General features: G+C 41.3%; 1 protein-coding gene across 1 annotated transcript in view; it reads left to right on the top strand.

The window, feature by feature from the left end:
• Positions 1 to 1,570: 1,570 nt before the first annotated feature.
• Positions 1,571 to 20,658, top strand: part of MACO1 (macoilin 1) — a 59,265-nt gene continuing 40,177 nt past the window's right edge. The window contains exons 1-3 of the mRNA XM_055332789.1: positions 1,571 to 1,855; positions 17,041 to 17,182; positions 18,589 to 18,715. Coding sequence (XP_055188764.1) covers positions 1,776 to 1,855; positions 17,041 to 17,182; positions 18,589 to 18,715 — 349 coding nt within the window. The 5' untranslated portion in view covers positions 1,571 to 1,775. The remainder of the gene's footprint in view (positions 1,856 to 17,040; positions 17,183 to 18,588; positions 18,716 to 20,658) is intronic.

A 20,658-nucleotide genomic window follows, 5' to 3' on the forward strand; every position in this document is an offset into this window, starting at 1 on the left:
CTCCGGTGGTAATCCCCGAGTCCTGGGATCCAGTCCTGCATCGGGCTCCTGACCCGAAGGGGAGTCTGCTTCTCCCTCTGCCTGTGTCTCTGCCTCTCTCTCTCTCTCTCTCTCTGTCTCTCTCATGAATAAATAAATGGTTTTTTTAAAAAAAAAAAAAACAAAGAACACAGTACAGAGTTGAGGATCTAGTATGATGACTACTCTGTTCAGTAATAATAGCAGTAACAGTAATAACAATAATATCACTCATGGGGGTGAAAATAGAAAAGAAAGAAAAATTAGGATGCTGATGGTGGTCGTGTTGAGGTGATGAAATCCCTGGGTGTTTTCTTTTCCCTTCAGCTGCTTTTCGACAGCTTCCCAGTTTTCTTTATTTTTTATTTATTTTTATTTTTTTTCCAGTTTTCTTTAATGACCTTCCTTTTTAAAAAGAATCTTTGCTGTCTTCTATAATGTGATTTTGTCACTCCTGCGCTGCAAGGGAGTCATGAGAAGTCAACGAGCAAGTAGATGCAAGGCACTCAGCACGGTGCCTGGCACCAGCTCGTGCTCTAGGAGGGTTGGGTGAGAGGGGTCGCTGCCCGGCGACCCGACGTCCGGCGAGCCCGCCCTGGGTCCCCGCCGCACCGGCCCCTCGCCCGGCACCGACGCGTCCCCGGACGCCGACGCTCGCCGAGTCCAGCAGGCGCTGTGCCCGCGGAGCCAGCCGCACAGCCCGCCCCGCGGACGTGGAGCGAGGGTCGCGCCGCCCCACCACCCCCGGCTGCCCAGTGCGACGTCGCGCGCACCCACGGCCCCGCCCCCTCTGACGCGGCTTCCAGGGGGCGGGACTGCAGAAGCCCCGCCCCGCGCCTCCTCCGATTGGCCGCCGCGCTGTCACCACGTCGCCCGGAGCTGGCACGGTGTATGTGCGTGTGTGTGTGTGTGTGTGTGTGTGTGTGGTTTGCTTTGTCATTCGTACCCCCGTCGCGCGCTGACGCGGCCGCCCTGGCCGCACGCTCCAGGATCCGCAGAAGGGGCCCCCGGCGCTGACCCCGGAGGCTCCCGGGGGCGGGGGGGATGGATGCTGCGAGCCCCTTACATAATGACGCGACGGACTGGAGCACATGTCAGCGCAGAAACAGCACATGCCGCAAACGCAGGCCTCCCGGTTTCATGCGGTCCTAGTGATAGCGGGCAACGAATATACCGCGGTGTGCTCCAGCATGGACTATAATACAACGAAACGCAACCCAACAGTCATGAAGCGCACCTTCGCAGTAAGGCATAATATAGGATGTTATATTTATAGGGCCTATTTATAAGCCTCTATTTAAATCTTTTCTGATAGGCCCAGGCGCGCACACAGGCACCACACTGATTGGCGCATTCTTCTGCCCTTCAAAGAGGCGGGTTCTAGAATCCGTTTTGCCTCAGCGGGCCCTTGGATTGGCCAGCGGCGGCGTAGCGGCGCCTTCGATTGGTCCCGAGGGCCATCCGTCGGAGCCGAGGAGGCGGGGCAGGCGGCTGGCTGGTGCTGGGGCGGGCGGGCCCCGGAATTGTCATTTCTTTGTTTCCGAAGGCGGAGGAGGCTCTGAGCCCCCCCTCCCCGTCCCACCCCCTCCCCCCGGGTGCTGGCTCCATGTCTGTGTGACCGGCCCCAGGGGTAGAGTCCAGGCCCGACGCGGGGCGGGCCGGCGGCGGCGGCGGCGGCGGCGGCGGCGGCGGCGGCGGCGGCTGAGGTGAGAGACGGCGGCGGAGGCGGCGCGGGCACCCGGCCCCCCAGCGGGAGGATGAAGCGGCGGAACGCCGACTGCAGCAAGCTCCGCCGCCCCCTAAAGCGGAATCGGATCACCGAGGGCATCTACGGCAGGTGAGCGGCGGCGCCCCCGCCTCCGCCCGCGCGGGCCCCGCGGCCCCCGGCCGGCTCCGGAGGGGCCCGGCCCCGTTATGTAACCCCGACTAGGCCGCACGCCGCGCCGGGGGCTCTCCGGCGGAGCGCGGCCCGGGGGCTCCGGCCGGCCCGCAGGGGTGCGCCCGGGGGGCGCGGGGCGTGGCGAGGGCCGCCGGCCGGGCGGGGAGGGCGCGGCGGGCGCTGGCCGCGGAAGCCGCCGCGCCGCCGTTGGGAGCTCCCCGGCCCCGCCGGGGGGAGGGGCGGAGGGCCCCCTCCCCTCCCCTCCCGCGCCCCCCGCCCGCGCAGCCCGGCCCCGAGGGCCGCTCCCGGGGCCGCCGGGCCTCCGCTGCCCCCCACCCCCCCGCGCCCGGTGCGGCCCCGGCCTGGGAGTCGCCGGCCTGAGTCGGGAGACGCGTGGACCGTACGCGCTGGGGGGAAAGGCGGACAAAAGTTGGGAGCAGGCGGTGGCCCCACGGCCCCCGGCAGGCTGGGCAGGGGGCCACGTTGCCCCTTGTTTCGCCCTCTACTTCTCTTGCGGGATCTCACACTTGGCACCGAGGGCTGAAGCCGATACCCCCTAATCATGCCCCGTGGCCTCGCTCCAGACTCAGAAGGAGCTGATGATCATTTTCTCGGCGAACATTATTTTGACCATTCTAAGCAGATAGTTTTCTTGTTTTAAAAGGGCTTTTCTGCCCCCCCCCCCCCCCCCGCCAAGCTCGCAATTTTCTTTTTCTTCCGAAAAAAAAAAAAAAAAAAGCAGCGTCCCTTTAAATAGAAACTGGATTCACTGGCTGTGAGAGGGAGAAGGACAACAGGTTCATGGGGCAACTTAGTGACAATCGCAGCTTCCAAAGCAGAACGTGTGTGCGACCTGTTATTTTCTGGTTCGTCTCAGAATGTTCATTCTACATGGTACTTGCGTTGATAAATGATTTCGGTGGAGAAACAGTTGACAGAGGAGAATTCTCAGCATGTGCATTTCGGCTTAATTGAGTCTTCGTGGTATTTTACAATTTAGCCCCTGTAGCTGTGGGACTTAGAGAAATATGTGAAGTAGCTGATGACACCCAAGCTGTCACTAAGCCAGTGACCAAGTCTCAGCATGGCTGTACACCTTGCACATGCTGTTGTTTACATATATGAAGATTGCTTTTCCCAAGCAGCTGAGTGATGTAAACTTCAGGGGTTTTCTTTATTTCAAGTTTAAGAGCGTGAAGCAGTCAGTCAAAGTATAAAGGTCTTGTGTATTTATCCTTATATATAGGTATATCCTTATGTAATGAGACATAGATCATAGGAACAATTCATTCATTCAACAAATGTATATACTATGTGCCAGCCCGTCTTCCAGCTGTAAGGGCCAGGCCAAAATCTATGCTGAATCAGTCAAATCTGACCCTTTAAACTAAAACTGAAAAAACAAGAACCATTTTCTTACAGATTTAATGGGTCCAGGGAAATGTCTCTGTAAGTTAAAGACACTATGATCCTTTAGGAAGGATTTTTGAAAATTGCCCATTGAAAAAGATTTGAACAACTTAATAGTGACACAAGAATAGAAAAAGCGTATTAAACAGAATTATAGATCAAGGGCTTTGAATGGCTGCTATTCACAATAACATATGATGTTATACTTTTATAGAAAGAAGATTGGGGATCCCATATTGTTTACATGTGTTGTATTTTGACATCTCTTTGTATTTGAACAAATGATGCTGAATTTAGTACCTGCCAAGTAGTAACCACTCAGTCAATGTGAGCAATGTGGAGTGAATTCATTGTCTAATGAAGATTTATTATTTTAGTGATGATTTTCTGGAATTTGAATTTTCTTACCCTAAAGTAAATATGCTATGCAAGTGATTCAGAGTTTCGCTGTAAAATTTTAAAACCTAGCAGCTCTCAAATCTGTTTACCCTTCTTTGTTTGGCATTCTTTAAGTTAGATGTTAATCAAAGACCTAGATATATTTCTACCTGTCTTTCCTTTTGGAGTATAATATATCAAATCAGTGTTTTTATTTATTAACCTGTTTCTTAGTTTATAATATGGAGTGTTGGACTAAAGAACAAGATCAGAGTTTTGGTTTTTTCCAGTTCTATTTTAAAAAAAGAATTAGAAAATTGTCCTTTATTTCTAAAGCAAATAGAATGAGTGGGCCAGTTATAATTATGGTGTTTGACGATTTCTGAGTATCAAATTTCTGTGATCATCGAACTTAACTCTGTATTAAATTGTTTTTCATACCATTTATTACCCATTCTGTTTCTTAGCATCTGGCCAATTTTGGTCTCATTAAACAGAGAGCTTTGTTTTTTTCCTGAGGCTCTTTTGACAGTTTTGATGACCACTATCTACTGTTTCACAGCATAACCTTTCATGGACATTATTTTCATGTTCTCAGTCTGCACAACTTTTTGAGCCTGGGCATAGCAAGGAGGCAGCTGTGATGAAGAGAGCACTGGACTGGGGGGTTCAGAATCCCAGCTCTGCCACTTTGAGCCCCATTCTCTCATCTGTCAAATGAGTACTGAGGACTAAAGGAGCTCATATTCAGTTTGTGAATCTCTATAAATTCTAGCAGGCTCTACAAATATTATTTACCATGTTGTTGTTACCACATAACATGTTTAGTTTATTCTTTAAGGAGGCAAGAGAGACTATAAGATTTGTTACGTCTGTAAACAGAAGTTGTGTAGTCAAAACAAAGGGTCATTTGCTGCTTGGTCTTGCTGAAAAAAAATCCTGTTGCTGAGATGCTTTTAATTATGGGCTCCAATCCAGCAACTGTGACTGAGGTGATTGTCAAATGATATGATTATTGTCAGGGGCAAGGTAGAAGGAAGTTGGACATATCAGTATTATCTACACTTATGTATATGCCCATTGTTTGAAAATTGAAGTGTACAGAAATGTTATGTTAATCAATAATACTGATTACTATTATCAAATTAATAATCAAGAATAAGAGAAAAGAAACAGGAATGGTGAGTTTCTTTTATGTTATTAAGGACTAAAATTCAACGTCATTTAAGAACGGTCTGGGCCAGCACAGAGCCACAGTAGGAATTCAGCGCTCAATAAATGTTGAGTGTGTGAGTTAATAAATAAATGAATATAAACAATTCATCCTACTCAGTGAAGAACCTGCATTGTTCAGGGAATTGTGGAAGACACAGGATAAGACATGGTTTCTTGTCTTCAAGGAGATTACAGTCTAGTAGATCATTATGATGCCTTCTTAAATTTGTACAGCGCTTTTGAGGTCCCAAAGAACTTTGTGTTCTGTTCAAGGAAAAATATTTTCGTTGAATTACATTTTAGCTTGCTATTTTAGTTGTTCACCTGATGCATTTTATTTTGCCCTGTGCTATTTTATGATGAAGTAGACGGTCGCCACTAAGTGGGGGTATATTATTCTAACTCAAATGAGATAAATGTGAAAGAACTTCAGAAGTTATAAGGAAAGGTTATTAGTAAGAGAAAGCAAAATAAATGACTTGAACAACTTAACTGTGACATTTCCGAGGTCCTTGGGTTTTATGGCAGTGATTCCCTGTCCATGTCTGCCTTCACACATGCACCAGACACTCCCAACAGTAATGTCTAATTACATGCAGTGCTGCTCCAGGTGAGGTGGGGTTTGAGTGCTCTATAGTTTTTGAAAGCCTTAAGGGGATCCTCTGTGGTTTACCCACCTATCACTTTGCCCTGCTCCCCACTTCCTCTCCCCTGAGAATTACTGACTTTATAATGGGAAGATGGGAAAATGAGAAGATGAAGTGTGTTAAGTAGAAGACAGGTGCAGAGATGTTTATGTTTAAAGCCTCTGCAGTTAAAATTGTTACTTACCCAAGTTGGCATAATAGGCATTTTAAGTAAGGCAAATGCATTAAGCTTCAGGAAACTATTTTATATCTTTGTTACTGGTGGCACCTCTTCACTTGTGAATTTATGAATACTTCCTGTTGTCGGATGCCGGGTTCTGCGTGTAGCATGCTGTTTGAAGCTTAGGTGGTGCAGTACTGTACCTGACTCTTAGATTTTTACAGCTTCATGCCTTCAGACTAGAGCTGAGGACTCAGGACTTCCCTGGTAGATATAATACCTTGTCCCATCTTTGTTTCAGAAAACCATTTCCTGGCCTTTGACTTTTGAAATGATCAAAGTTTGCATCCTTCTCAGCTTCCTAATTTCCTTTTTCAGACCCTAGTCTAAATAATCGGATCTCCAGAGATTTCACTTTCCTGCTTCTCCTGCCTCTTTAATTAAAGATGTTTCCTAAGCCTAGTTTTAGCCTCCTTTGGGCTATGCTTATTAAAGCCACTAGAGGCTGGCATGACCCTTGGCTGCCTTGGTTGTACATGTGTTCTGCAACCGAAACCCCAGACACCAGTGTTGCAACCTCAGAGCTGAAAAGCATTTTGGTAATCTGGGGAGGCTTAACTTCAGCAACACTGGACCTGACATGAAAGTGATAGATTCCGTATTGTTTTAGAGAGGTGCTGGGGAAGGGGTTAAGTTTTGAATAACCTTTCCAGTGAGGTGTTCACCTAATCCTTATATTTGCAGTTACCATGAAATGCCATTTAAACAAATCTGCCACACTGGAGTTTTGTACTTGGTTTTTGCCAGTTGTGTATTACCTTAAAAGAAAGGTACTTTCCTCAAGTTTCATTTATGATGATTCTTGTCTGAATACTCTTGGCAGTTTAGTTTCATTTGGTGTTTTGAAAATCCCTTTAAATTTCTGCTACGAGTTGAGGCAGGAGAATGAAGGAAGGAATGTGATCTAGTTCAGATTATTTGCTTTAGAGCTTCCTGTTTTATTAGTGATAGTCTCCTTTTTTTTTTTTTATTCTTGATGGCCTTTCTTGAACCTCACTAGATTTGGAGATTGATTTTAATGGAAGAATTAATAACTTATTATTTTCATTTTCTTGTTATTTGCCAAATATTCTGAAGCCAATTCCTATTTTGTAAGAACTTGTATTTCCAGAGTCTTTTTCTTTGGCCACTTCTTTCTTTCTTTTTTAAAGATTTCCTTTATATATTTTTAAAAGATTTGATTCATGAGACACACGGAGAGAGAGATGCAGAGACGCAGGTAGAGGGAGAAGCAGGCTCCCTGTGGGGAGCCAGATGCAAGACTTGATCCCAGGACCCCAGCATCACAACCTGAGACAAAGGCAGATGCTCAACCACTGAACCACCCAGGCGTCCCAAGATTTTATTTATTTATTCATGAATGATGGAGAGAGAGAGGCAGAGACCTAGGCAGAGGGAGAATCAGGCTCCCTGCTGGGAGCCTGATGTGGGACTCCATCCTAGGACCCCAGGATCACGCCCTGAGCTGAAGGCAGAAGCTCAACCACTGAGCCACCCAGGTGCCCATCTTTGGCCATTTCCCCCAGATCTTCCCTTTGGGGTTTTGTGTGTGTGTGTGTGTGTGTGTGTGTGTGTGTTTTGTTTTGTTTTGTCATTTTCTAGGCTACCATCCAGGTGATACTTAAGCGAGTATAACAAAAATATGTATCTTGTGGAGTCTTGGGAGTCAGATAGAAATTTTAAACATGGTTAAGGCCTCAAAGTAAAATAACTGTAATTAGGTTACTTTTTTCCTTTCTTTCTACCTGTCATGGGGCTCAAACTCAAAACCCTGAGATCAAGAGTCGCATGCTCTGCCCACTGAGCCAGCCAGGTGCCCCTAGGTTACTTTTCTTGATGAAATTTAGTGTGCTCTTCTTTATATCCTTTCCTACATACTTTAAAGGATGTAGTTTAAAGATACTGATTACTTTTATTCTCTAGGTTTACTAGATTTGTATGTAATTATTTTACTTGGATTGTTTTCAGGAAGTAGGTCCAGAAGAAAAAAGTTGTTTGCTCAACAAGCTACCTAACTATAATGGTACAGACCAACAATAGAAACACATATCCTTTATTAGATGTTTTTTTTTTTTTTTCCCTCATCATAAATTTCTTCAAGTACCCAAGGAGTGATTATTTCCTCAGTGTCTCTCACCTTTAGGCACACGGATCCTGGTAATGGAAACCTAAAAAAAAGAATAATCAACTGTTAGAATATATTTGACATCTAACTTAACTCATGTCAAATTGGCCTCTGCTCATTAACCTTCCAAAATGCCTATCATCCCCAAGTTTTGAAACCCCCTCATAGCACTAACCTTCATTCCTTTGTTTTCCTCTGCTGCTTTTAAGGACAATGTACTCATGTTGAGTCATGGGATTGTGACATCAGAAATAATTTATCCCTCATCCATCTCTTCTGTTGCCTTTTTTTTTTTTCAGAGATTTTGCATTTAGTAGATTGAAATAGTGCATTTAGTCCACTTTAGGTGTATCTGTAGACATCATTGATGGATTTACACTGTTTGAAATCCATTTCCTTAACTAGCATAGGAAAGGTGGCTAAAAACAGTCTAGCTCTGTTTTTAAATTATATCATTACTTTGTTCATTTTCACAGCGCTTCAGAAAACCAAGTAAGTAGCTTAGTGCTAACGTCAGTATTTTGCCTATCTTGTAGTGAGGGCACTTGAATTATAGAGAGAATGCCATGTTCATGGTCAAACAAAATCTCCTATCTCAAATGAAAGAAATATTAAGGCTGGAGTCTTCTTACTCAGGTATAATAAGCATTATTTTCTTGCCTAGCTCTAGACCTGACAAGCTATACCTCATAGTTTGTGGTATTTATGGCTTTTTCAAAAAATGAATTATCTTTTTATTTTTGAAATACATGTTTCTCTATTACAGTGATCATTCTAGGAGTGTGAATTTTCCTGGAAAGCAGTCTTGAGTTGTCCCATCTTTTCTGCCATAGTTATTTCTGTAAAGGATATTTGACTTTAATTTTTTTCTATAGAGCTTCATAGTGTGTTTACTCATTGTTTATAAGTTTATGAATGAGATACTGAGGGTTTATTCTTTCATAAAGTACATCAGATCCTCATTTTTTAAAAACTTGGTTCTCTTGGAGAATTAAAGAATCATGTAACTTGAATGTGTATGTAGGAAAGGATATAAAGAAGGAAAATAATATTTATTGACTATCTAATGTGAGATGAGAAAGTCCAGTGTGATGGATAAGCATATGGACTTTAAAGTCATATGAACCTGACTTCAAAGAATGTCCCTGACACTAGTTGTGTGACCTTGAATAAGTCACTTATTTACTTTAGCCCTCATTTTTCTCATCTGTAGAATGAAGATGGTAAATAATACCACCTACTTTATAGGACTGCTATAAGGGTATTGAGATAAGTCACATAAAAAAAACTTTACCATAATGCCTGACACAGATAATTGCTCATAAAATTATTTGCTGTTACTACTACTACTTTTTTTTTTCTTTGTCTTACTTTGTTCCAGTTAGGGTATTAGCTTCAGTTTCATATGTGAAGAAACCAAAGTTGCCCCAGGTTTAGTTACTTGGTAGAGGCCCATATCTTTCTAACCCCAAAGTCTGTCCTCTTTCTGTTGTATTGTGCTACTTCATCATTTCTGAGTGATGTTTATGTGTAACAACTCATATGATACTTTCAGGCTATCTGCTGCATATAGGGCATGTATCTTTATCTTGGTTTTACAGGTGAAACAACAGGTACCAGGAAAAATTTTTCCTTCTCAAAATGACAATCTCAATTAAATAAATTAAAAAAACAGTATAGATATGACAACGGTACAAAATGTGATTGGACCAGGATCTCTTGATTGATCAATCTCTTATTTATCTGTTGCTTTAAAGGATATTAGTGAGGGGTGCCTGGGTGGCTCAGTTGGTTGAACGTATGACGCTTGGTTTCAGCTCAGGTCATGATCTCAGTGTCATGAGATCCAGTCCCACGTTAGTCTCACTGCTGAGTGTGGAGTCTGCTTGCAATTCTCTCACTCCCTATTCCTCTGCCCTTCCCCCCCCCCGCTCTCTCTCTCTCTCTAAAATAAATAAATCTTTAAAAAAAATAAAGGACATTAGTGAGATAATTACTGAAATTTGAATAAGGTGTCTAGATCAGATAATAGTATGTTACTATCAATGTTAATTTCCGGACTTTGATTTTAAAAAAGAATACAACATATATAGGGAGAGAATGATAAGAACATGATAAAATGTTTTATCATTTGTGCATTCTGAATGAAAGATACAAGGGAATTCTTTGTGCTATTCATGCAACTTTTCTGTAAGTCCAAAGTTACTTCAATATGAAGAATGAAAAAAAGTTAAAGTAATACATACTTGTTATGAAAAAAATGAATACAACAGTATATTAGCATAATGCAACAAACCTTAATTTAGTAGTCCTGCTTTGGGGTGATCACTGTTATATAATTTTTAAGTATTTTTTTTCTTTCTTTCTATGTAAGCAAACTGAATTTCTTCCTTAACAAAAATAAGATTCTGTTTTACATACAAGTTTCTTGGCTTTTCTCCTCACTTAATGTCTTCTCCATTTCTTTCCATAGAAATGTATTCATTAATATTTCTAGCAGCAGCACAGCTTTCCACATAGAAATCACTGTGTTCTCTTCAGTCTCCAGACTCCTGTTTCTGTGCTCTTTCACCAGCACCCTGCAGCCTCTCTGCTCCCAGTTCCTCAGGTTTCTTTCCTGTCAGAGGGTAATAACTACCCTGCGTCTTTCACAGTTGTAAGGCTAAAATGAGATAATTAATGTGAAAGTATTTGGAAAAATTACACATATGATGTAAGTGTAAAGTGTGATTAGGTAGATGATTACTCCTGCTGAAGATAGGAAGTGTAATCCTGTGGGTTGTTCTCTTTCTCTTCCTGTGCTTCGGCAACATCCACATCCCAAACCTCACAGAGGCCACACTGTCCAAAGTAGTATGTTTTCTTTTTTTCAGATGAAAGTATTTTTGAAGCAGAATTTCTTAAAACTCTAAATTCTCCAGTTGTGTTAAGTTACAGTACCTGTCCTTGATATCTCTGTAGTCTATATAGTCCTTTGTAAAAACACCATACTACACAATTTTTTTTAAGATTTGTTTATTTTAGAGAGCGAGCATATGCTTGGTGGGGGGGGGGTTGGAAAGGGACAGAGGGAGAGAGAATTCCAAGCAGACTTAACGCTGAGTCCTGCTTGGGAATGGGGCTCGATCTCACAACCCCAGGTCATGACCCCAGCCAAAACCAAGAGTTAGTCGCTTAACTGACTGCCACCCAGGCGCCCTACCACACAATTCTTAAAAGCTCTTTAAAAAGATTTCTATTCTAGGTTTTCTTTATTCTTTCTAAATGGGGCATATTTTGCACTAGATTTGTTATTGCAGTGGCTGTGTGTGTGTGCGTGCATATGTGTGTGTATGTAATTGACTCTCAGTGGTTCTCTTGGCAGTCTACAGGAAGCCTAGAATAGAAAAGACAAAATAAAGAGTACCTTAGGTCTTCTCAGGAGTCCCTCCTCTCTGGATTGCACACTAGGATGCGGGTGCAGAACATAGCAATGGGGGCTAGGCCATTTTACCTTGATGCTTGCATACAACTTTCTGTAGTACATAATTTCTCAATCATTTTTGTCTCAAGACCTCTTTCTGTTCTTGTTTTATATGGGTAATATTTATCAATATTTACTGTATTAAAATTAAGACACTTTAAATAATTACAAGCTGATATAAAAATAATAATCCAGTAGAAGAGTGGTGTGGTTTTACATTTTTGCAGATTTCTTTCATGTTAGGTTCAATAATAGAAAACACTTTGAGAACCCCCACTGTAGGCTGAGCCAGTCAGTGGCAGGTAGGCCAAGTGGAATGATAGTCTGGTAGGCAGAGCAAGGCTGATTAAATTCATTTTTTCCTGTTGGAGACCAGAACAGATGGGGAGCCAGGTGCAATGGTAATCTTCAGAGCAGAAGCTGTATTTGTCCCCTTTGTTGATGTTGCTTTTTCCTGATACCCTTCCTTGTCATCTGTGCATGATCTCTCCATCTACCTTCACTTTAAGTGTGTACTTTGGTAACAGCTTTACTATAGATCCAAAACACTTGTGTACTGCAGGTCATTCATTCAACAAACGTGTTAAGTTTCTGCAGTGTGCAGGGTACTGAGGATAAAGCAGGCAACAAAATAGGCAGCTCTTCTGTTCTTGTGGACTTTACATTTAAACAGTTAATTAACTAAAGTACTATTTATTTATAAGTGTGATTAAATGTTCCTATGGTACAGGATGCTGTGTGAGCATGTACTGGGTAACAGTCTTTACTGTGGGATCAGGGAGGCCTTTTTAATGAAGTGATGTTTGCTGGGTGTTGAAGGCTGAGTAGTAATAGAAGTACTTCATTTGGTTAAATTGTACTTAGGTGGGGATCTGGTCTGTGATCCCCAGAAAGAAAAATAAGAAAATGGAAGAATTAACCCTGAACAGTGTTCCCAGTTGAGGGAAGGAGAGTTGAGGTTTGGAGATAAATACTGATTATCTAAGTAGATGATGTTTTCTGAGATGTGGTAGTGGAAGTTCCATGAGAGTGAGAGATTTATACCATGGGCCAGTACGTCCCAAGTTTTAATGTATGCACAGATGGTCTAGGGATCTGGTGAAAAAGCAGGCTTAGATAAAATAGGTCGGGGTGGGCCCTGAAATACTGCTCTTCTAAAAAGCTGATACGTGATGCTGATGGTCCATGGACCACACTTTGAGTAGCAGGACTATAATTACACGTAATCAGATTTCAGTAGAAATATCAGCTGGACAAGAGAGGCTGGATGAATATTCTAGAGGTGATGTGGAATAGGGAGAGGTATTTGGTAACACAGAAGATAGTTTTGTGTAAGAAATATCATGCTATATACTGAAAGCTAAAAGCAATTCACAGTTGCTATTACAGAGGTGACAGGAAGGCTAGGGATTGAGATAGATGGCCACTAGCACAGCCAGTAAAATATTCTACAGAGTCATTTCTGTGGTGAGGACCAAGTGAACTAAATGGCCATTAGTCTGCCTAGGGAAAAGGTCAGGTACTGAGGATTGATGGCCACACCATGATAATTACATGGGCTCCAGAAAATGATCTAAATGACAGCAGCTAGTGGTACTGGAGAGAAGGTGCACTTTAAAAAGAAAAATGTTCAGGTCCACTTCTCATTAATCATAGACGATTAATCCATAGGTGAAGAGTATTGCCAAATAGATTTAGGTTAAAAATGGTTGTAAATGGCAAGGGTAGGAATAGAATGGGGGAGGGGAAAGAAACTTATAGTTAATAAGCACTTTGAAAGAATCATCACCATTAAGCTTAATAATTGCACATGTCTCTTCTTAGTTTCACTGGCTTCCGAAACAGAAGCTTATAAGACCATCAAAATTCACTATGTAATTGTGGAAACTATCTTTTCATTGTAGTTATGCTTAAATTTTTTTTCCTGTTCCATAATAGAAGTTTTATTTATTTTGTATTGATACTTTTATTATTTAAATTCAGTAAGCCAACATATAGCAATCTTTAAATATTTGTTCAAGATATTTTATAGTTATTCAAAATGTGTTTGGATCAGAGAAATAACATCAAGTTATTTTTTTTTTAAGATTTTATTTATTTATTCATGAGAGACACATGGCAGAGGGAGAAGCAGGCTCCATGCAGGGAGCCCGATGTGGGACTCGATCCCAGGACTCCAGGATCATGCCCTGGGCCGAAGGCAGGAGCTCAACTGCTAAGCCACCCAGGGATCCCCTAACATCAAGTTATGAGCCATGTTATGAACTGCATGTATGAATGTGTTTTATATTTAATCACATTCTCTTCATGGTTTAAAAGAAATATTGTAGAATGCCATAATAGCTTAAAACCTAACTTTCCCCCATTAGAATGTCATCTCTTTGGATTTGGCAAAATCTTGTGATCTTCAGAACATGGACGGAAAGGAATTAGGATTTCTACACTGATAAGCACTCATTTTTAGATTACTTTAAAATTTTTTACAGGAAAAAAAATTTTTTTACAGGTACTATAGAAGGATAATAAGAATTTGTTGATACAGAGGCCTAAGTGAATACTAAATCAGGCAACTGTTTTAAACTTTCTAGAACCCTGAAGGCAGAAATGAATCAATAGAATTCAGCACTAGTTCTAAAATAAAATCAACTTTTTTTTAGGAGTTGAGTAAAAATTATTTATTTATATATACTTAAAAGTGTGGTCAAACACATAATGTAAAATTCAGCATCTTAACCATTTTCAAGCACATGATTATGCAACTAAGCTCTAGAACTCTTCGTATAAAATTTGTAAAATCTGCTTTGTTAATTAGATCACCTCTTGATTTTTAGAGGCAGGCCCACCTAGAAAGAGAGCCTGAGGAAAGTTGAGGGTTTGGCATATATTTGTGAGAGGTCAAGTTTCCTCAGATAGCTGCACTTCTAAACTGTGACTTAGTAAAGCTGGGTGTCAAGGAACATAAAATGTACGGAAGCATTCTTTCTTTCAAAAGAAATCTATATAAAGAGCTCTCTCTCTCTCTTTTTATTTTTTAAGATTTTATTTATTTACTCATGAGAGACACACACAGAGAGAAGCAGAGACACAGGCAGAGGGAGAAGCAGGCTCCATGCAGGGAGCCTGATGTGGGACTTGATCCTCGGATCACGCCCTGACCCTAAGGCGGAAGCTCAACCGCTGAGCCACCCAGGCATCCCAAGAGGAACTCTCTTAAAGTCACCAACTTGGGCAGCCCGGGTGGCTCAGCGGTTTAGCACTGCCTTTGGCCCAGGCCCTGTTCCTGGAGACCTGGGATCGGACCCGGGATCCAGCCCCACATCGGGCTCCCTGCATGGAACCTGCTTCTCCCTCTGCGTGTCTCTGCCTCTCTCTCTCTCTCTCTCTCTCTCTCTCTCTCTCTCTCTCTCTCATGAATAAATAAATAAATAAAATCTTAAATAAAATAAAATAAAGTCATCAACTTGAAAATGAGTAGTTCACTGTTACAAAGATGATCATTTACGTATTGCCTTCGGTTTCAATGATTGGGTTAGTACAAAGTATTCAACAGGCTGTCATTCTTTGGATCATTCTATCTAAATAGTGCATAGTGCAACAGAAGGTTGCCTCCCAGACTGGGATCCTGCTGTGCCTTGGGAGCATTTGGGGCAGAAACAGTTGATAGTAGTCTACCTTTTCCACCTGGGGAGTGGTGACAACTACACACAATGATGTACTTGCCACATCTCATTCACCTCACCCAGGCACAGCCCCTTGGGAAAAAGTATTCATCCGAGAAGTAAAAACATTTCCAGGCATGCCATTTCTTAAATGCCTTAGAAACAGGGATGAGAGGCTGTTACCACTTCTTTAAAACCTAGAAACTGTCCTAGAGACAGGGGGAAAAAAACCTTTCAGTTTTAAAGCCAAGCAGCTTGGAAATCTAGTTTGAAATTAGATTTGTGTATCTGAGTGCCTAAGTGATTCAGCTGTTCCTTTTAGTAAAATATGCCTTGCTCTCCACTCGATCAGGGATAGATTTAATGGGTGAGAATGAGGGCCTCAGCCTCATCTTCATCTGGCTAATATGATTCTGGTGAAATGGAACTAAAACGTGAGACTTAGAATGCAAGCCTGTTTTCCTCTGGTTTGCCTTGGGTTCTTTGTATACCAAACCTCTTAATCAAAAATTATTATCAAGCCCTAAGACCATCTACTAAGAGTTAGGATTAGAAATTGCTCCTAGTTGCAAATTATGTGTCATTATGCTTCTGTATCATTGAGGGTCATACCTATCTGTTTTTTTCATCTTTTTTTTTTAATTTTTATTTATTTATGATAGTCACAGAGAGAGAGAGAGAGAGAGAGAGAGAGAGGCAGAGGGAGAGAGAAGCAGGCTCCATGCACCGGGAGCCCGACGTGGGATTCGATCCCGGGTCTCCAGGATCACGCCCTGGGCCAAAGGCAGGCGCCAAACCGCTGCGCTATCCAGGGATCCCTGTTTTTTTTTCATCTTAAACCTTGTGGCTTTAGAGGACTCAGAATCCTCCCCAGTGCTAGATCTTGGTTTTGTTGTCTACCGCTCCCCCCCCCCCAAGTTTATGGGGTTTTTTGTAGCTTATTTTAATATACTTAAAATGGTTTATGAAAGTCTTTATTTTGTTGGTGGTGTGTATTCAAACAGCTAATGTAATCACATCAATTTTGAAATGTCTGTGTTATACAAGTTTCTAGCCCAAATCAAAGTGAATTTTAGGTATTTCCAATATATATCTAAGAAAACCCTTTTTTTTTTTTTAATTAAATGCCTAAACTTAACCTGCTCCAGAATTGACTGAGTTAAGGACATAGAATTAGGGGTTTATTAGTAAGGGTTTTATTAATCTGAAGGCTTCTATTATGTATTGTACAACTCATGAACTAGAAGAATGGACTTTGAGATTTTAATCTATGTCCTTACTTTGTTTGAGCTACTGCAGTGGTTAAGTATGTGTCCTGCCTGGCTTTTCAAAGTCTGCTTCTACTTAACGTAAATCCAGAGGGAACTGGAAGTACACATTTACATCTTAGCTAGAGCAAGGCTGAGGTGCTTTAGGATTTTTTTCTTGAATGTACATTTTGTGCTCTCACAATGCATAGTAGTAATTGGCAACTCCTCCCTAAGTTAATTTCTGTTTGGGGAAGTCATTTGGTTTTTGTTTGGCTAATGCCAGGTGTATGCTACATAGAAAGGCAAGAAGAGAAAAGAGGGAAAAAGAACACGTCAAGCATATAAGGATGTGCATCAAGAATTTCAAAGACTCTTCAAACAGATGTAGAGAGTTAGGGAAACAGCACATTTGAAGCCTTTCAATCGTGACATTTTCTTCTAATGAAGAATAGCTGGAAAGCTGAAATTTTTGAGAGTATTGGCAGTATTTTAAAGTCAGACAGCACATTTTAAAATAGTGGTGAAACAGATTTTTTTTTCCATCTTAAGTGGAAATAAGGATTTTTGGTCATCATCTTACATCAATAGTTGTGGGTCTCAGAGCAAATGCCAGAGCTTTTAAAATTTAGGTGGATTATAACAACATCTCTCTATCCTTTATCACCATTGTTTTCATGGTATATGAAGACATTTTTTGTCTCTTAAAACAGTGCAGTTTCTTTTTCCAGTGTTTCACAAATGACCTTGAATTAATTCTTTATTTTTATACTTTGCAGTACATTTTTATACCTGAAATTTCTGGTAGTGTGGGCGCTCGTCCTCCTGGCAGATTTTGTCCTGGAGTTCAGATTTGAATACCTGTGGCCATTTTGGCTTTTCATCAGGAGCGTCTATGATTCCTTCAGATACCAGGGACTGGTATGTTTATTAATATATGTTTTTCAAGTCTAAGGGATTTAATTTTCTGAGAAAATCTTCAGTAACTGATGATTTAAAAAGCCCACTGACCAAATCATTATACTCCACCCCCCCCTTCTACCATTGTAGGGGGAAAAGAAGGGGAAGACCTGGGGAGGGAAGCAGGGTAGTGAAGGAAGCAATAGGTACCCAGTCCTACTCTGAAATATTTCTGGAGCCCTGTTACCATGTTAGTGATTGGGTTTGGGTTAGAGACAGAATGAGTGGTGGTTCTCAAACTTTGTGGTCTCAGGGCCCCGTTAAACTCTTCAAAACTACTGAGGGTTCCAAGGAGCTTTTATTTATATGGGTTAGATCCATATTTACTACATTAGAAATTAAAATAGAAAACAAATTTGAATGTTTATTATTAATTCACTTAAAAATAACAAGCCCATTACATGTTAATGTAAATTACATTTTTAAAGTGGAAAATAACTATATTTTCCAAAACAAAAAAATTAGAAGATTGACTACATTTTTGCAAATCTCTTTAACATCTGGCTCAATGGAAGACAGCTGCATTTTCATATCTGCTTCTGAACTCCGTCGATTGCAATATTACATATCTTGTAGCTTCTAGAAAAAGCCACCTTAGTCCTGAGTGAATGAGCATGAAAAAGGCAGATTACATCTTACTATCGTTATTAAAATGGTATTGACCTGGAAGACCCCCTGAAAGGATCTCAGAGACACCTGCACCCTTCCCCACACCGGGAATCCCCAGACCATGTTTTGAAAACTACTGGATTAGAGCAAGGGCACAGGCCCAGGCTTGTTCCCTTGGTTGACCTGCAGGTTTCTTGTGTTCCATGGCCATACCATAAGCCCGGAACTCTTGTCCTCAGAAATCCAGAACCTTGAAAAGCTGGCTTCAGGTTCATGTCCTCTTGGGAATACCTAGTGGTAGGTATGTCCTGAGAAGGGCTGCATTATTAAAATCTTCAACATCAACATGATTCTTACTATCATGGTTCATTTGTGCTCCAACAGCCTGTTCTTTAAGAATGAGGCTCTTTAGGAATATTTTAGAAGGAGAGAGGAGCCTTTTCTGTGTTAAAATTCTAGTTGTTTTAGGTCACCCACCTATGGAGTTCAAATGAACTCACTGTGATCCAGCCTCAGTTTGTTCTGGTCCAGTTCTTCTTCATGATTTGAGGACATAAATAGGATTACTTTTTAATGTTGGGTTAACCTCTACTTTTTATATGGTGGGTTTTAAATGTTTAAAATTTTCTGTTGTCACTGGCTCTACAGTTCTTGCATGACAGCTTCAGAGATTTTGTCCAACATGCTTTTGATAATCTGTGTTTGAAAATAACAAGTTCTAAGATATGTTTTTAATTTTGTTTTGTTTTTTCCTTTAGGCCTTCTCAGTATTTTTTGTTTGTGTAGCGTTTACGTCAAATATAATTTGTCTGCTGTTCATCCCCATACAATGGCTTTTTTTTGCTGCTAGCACATATGTATGGGTTCAGTATGTGTGGCACACAGGTAAGTCTTAATGGCTTCTTAGATAGAAATCTTAGATTCAAACACAATGTAATGATTTCTTTGAATGCATTATTTGGAGTTGAGTTTAATATGGACATTTTTAAGTGGCCTTTTCCTAATAGATTATAGCTTTAAAATATATTTTATATTTTTTTTCATGATTGAAGGAAAAGTGTTAACCTTTATGATTTGACATATCAAGTGTAGGCATTTTAATGATCAATTCTCATGATGAAGATATTATTTCTTCTTTTCCTTTCTTTTCTTTTCTTTTCTTTTCTTTTCTTTTCTTTTCTTTTCTTTTCTTTTCTTTTTTTTTAAGTTGAAGTGTTTTCTATTTAGGTAGACTCTAAGATAGCCATGTTCCACATAGGAAAACTGTTCCTGGAGTTTCAGCTTTGCAAGGAATGTCTGAGGTCATTTAGTTGAACCCTTATTTGGTATAAGAATCCCCGCAGCATCCCTGACACATAGTGGTTTAGTCTCTAATTGAAAGGCTACAGTGACAAGGAACTCAGCTTTTGGGGCAGCTGTAATAGAAAGTTCTTCCTGATACTAAGCCAGAATTCTCCTCCTTACACTTTTGACCTAGCACATCTTGATTGTTTGGGGGCTCATTTATCTCTTAGAGGATATAAGGAGGTTTCCCCCCACAAATATAGAGAAGTATACAAAACTTTTCCTTCAGATTCAAGGGGTCTGCAGACCATCCCCTCACGCCCCAACACTGCATCCCTGCATTAGAGCCACACCAAAGGAGTGTGGTCTCCCACCCACAGTTAACATTTCTTTAGAGATTTAAAGACACTGTTGTATCCTCTCAGAGCACAACATCTCTGATTTCCTTAGCTTTTCCTTGTATGGTATTTGAAGCACTTTTGCCATCCTCATCTCCCTGATTCTTAGTGGTTCTCTTCATCAAAATGTGCTGTTTCTGGTATGTCCTGACTGGCATGGAGCCATGCAGTCCCTCCTTTCTTCCTAGAGCTGTACTTCTGCTGTCTCAAACTAAGATGAGATGAGATGTTTCCATAGCTCCAGTCCACTGTGAAAGCCTGAGTGGGATGCATGGGGATGTGAGGATTGGCTCTCAGAGTGTTAAACTTGTCTACCAAGCTGCATGAAACCTGATTTTTAGACCCTCCCACAAACTGTAGGATTTTGACCACCTAGGGAGTGCCAGCTCCTAAAAGCTCTCTGGAGCAGCATTCATCCTCTTCTCAGAGGTGCTAAGAGGATAATGTTGGCCCATGTAGAACGTATAGGTCAGCTCTGTTATTTGAAGTATCTACCGTGAGCATAGTTTTCTCCATCTTTAGCACTCTCTCATATCTGACTTGATTTATAAGCTAACAAGACAGTTCCTTAGTCTGCTTTCCTCTAAATAAAGTGATTTTTTTTCAAACTTTAGTTTTTCTTATATTTTCTTGTTCTAGGTCTTAGTTTCAAGTGAGTTGTCATTTACACTTGTCATTTTGTCTAGGTCTCAGTTTCTTCTTCTTCTTCTTCTTCTTTTTCTTCTTCTTCTTCTTCCTCTTCCTCTTCCCTTTCCTCCCTCTTCCTTTCTTCTTTTTCCTTTTTTTTTTTTTTAAAGATTTATTTATCCCAGAGGTTGGGAGAGGCGGGTGATAGGGGCAGAGAGAGAATCTCTAGCACACTCCCCATTGAGTGAAGAGCCCGGTGTGGGGCTGGATCCCATGACCCTGAGATTGTGACCTGAGCCCAAATCAAGAGTCAGCCACCTAACCCACTGAGCCAGCCAGGCTTCCCCATCAGTTTCTTCTTTGTCAGGGGAAAGTGGAATAGTCAAGATAATGTCTAAGGGAGCCTTCCAGTTCAACAATCCGTGACTCTCATGAACTATAATGATTTCCTAAATTACTTTAATAATGTCTTAGTAGTTTGGAAAAACTACTCCTGTAACTATTAACAGAACCTGTTGG

Source organism: Nyctereutes procyonoides, unplaced genomic scaffold (genome assembly GCF_905146905.1).
Source record: "Nyctereutes procyonoides isolate TBG_1078 unplaced genomic scaffold, NYPRO_anot_genome, whole genome shotgun sequence".
Classification (NCBI taxonomy): domain Eukaryota; kingdom Metazoa; phylum Chordata; class Mammalia; order Carnivora; family Canidae; genus Nyctereutes; species Nyctereutes procyonoides.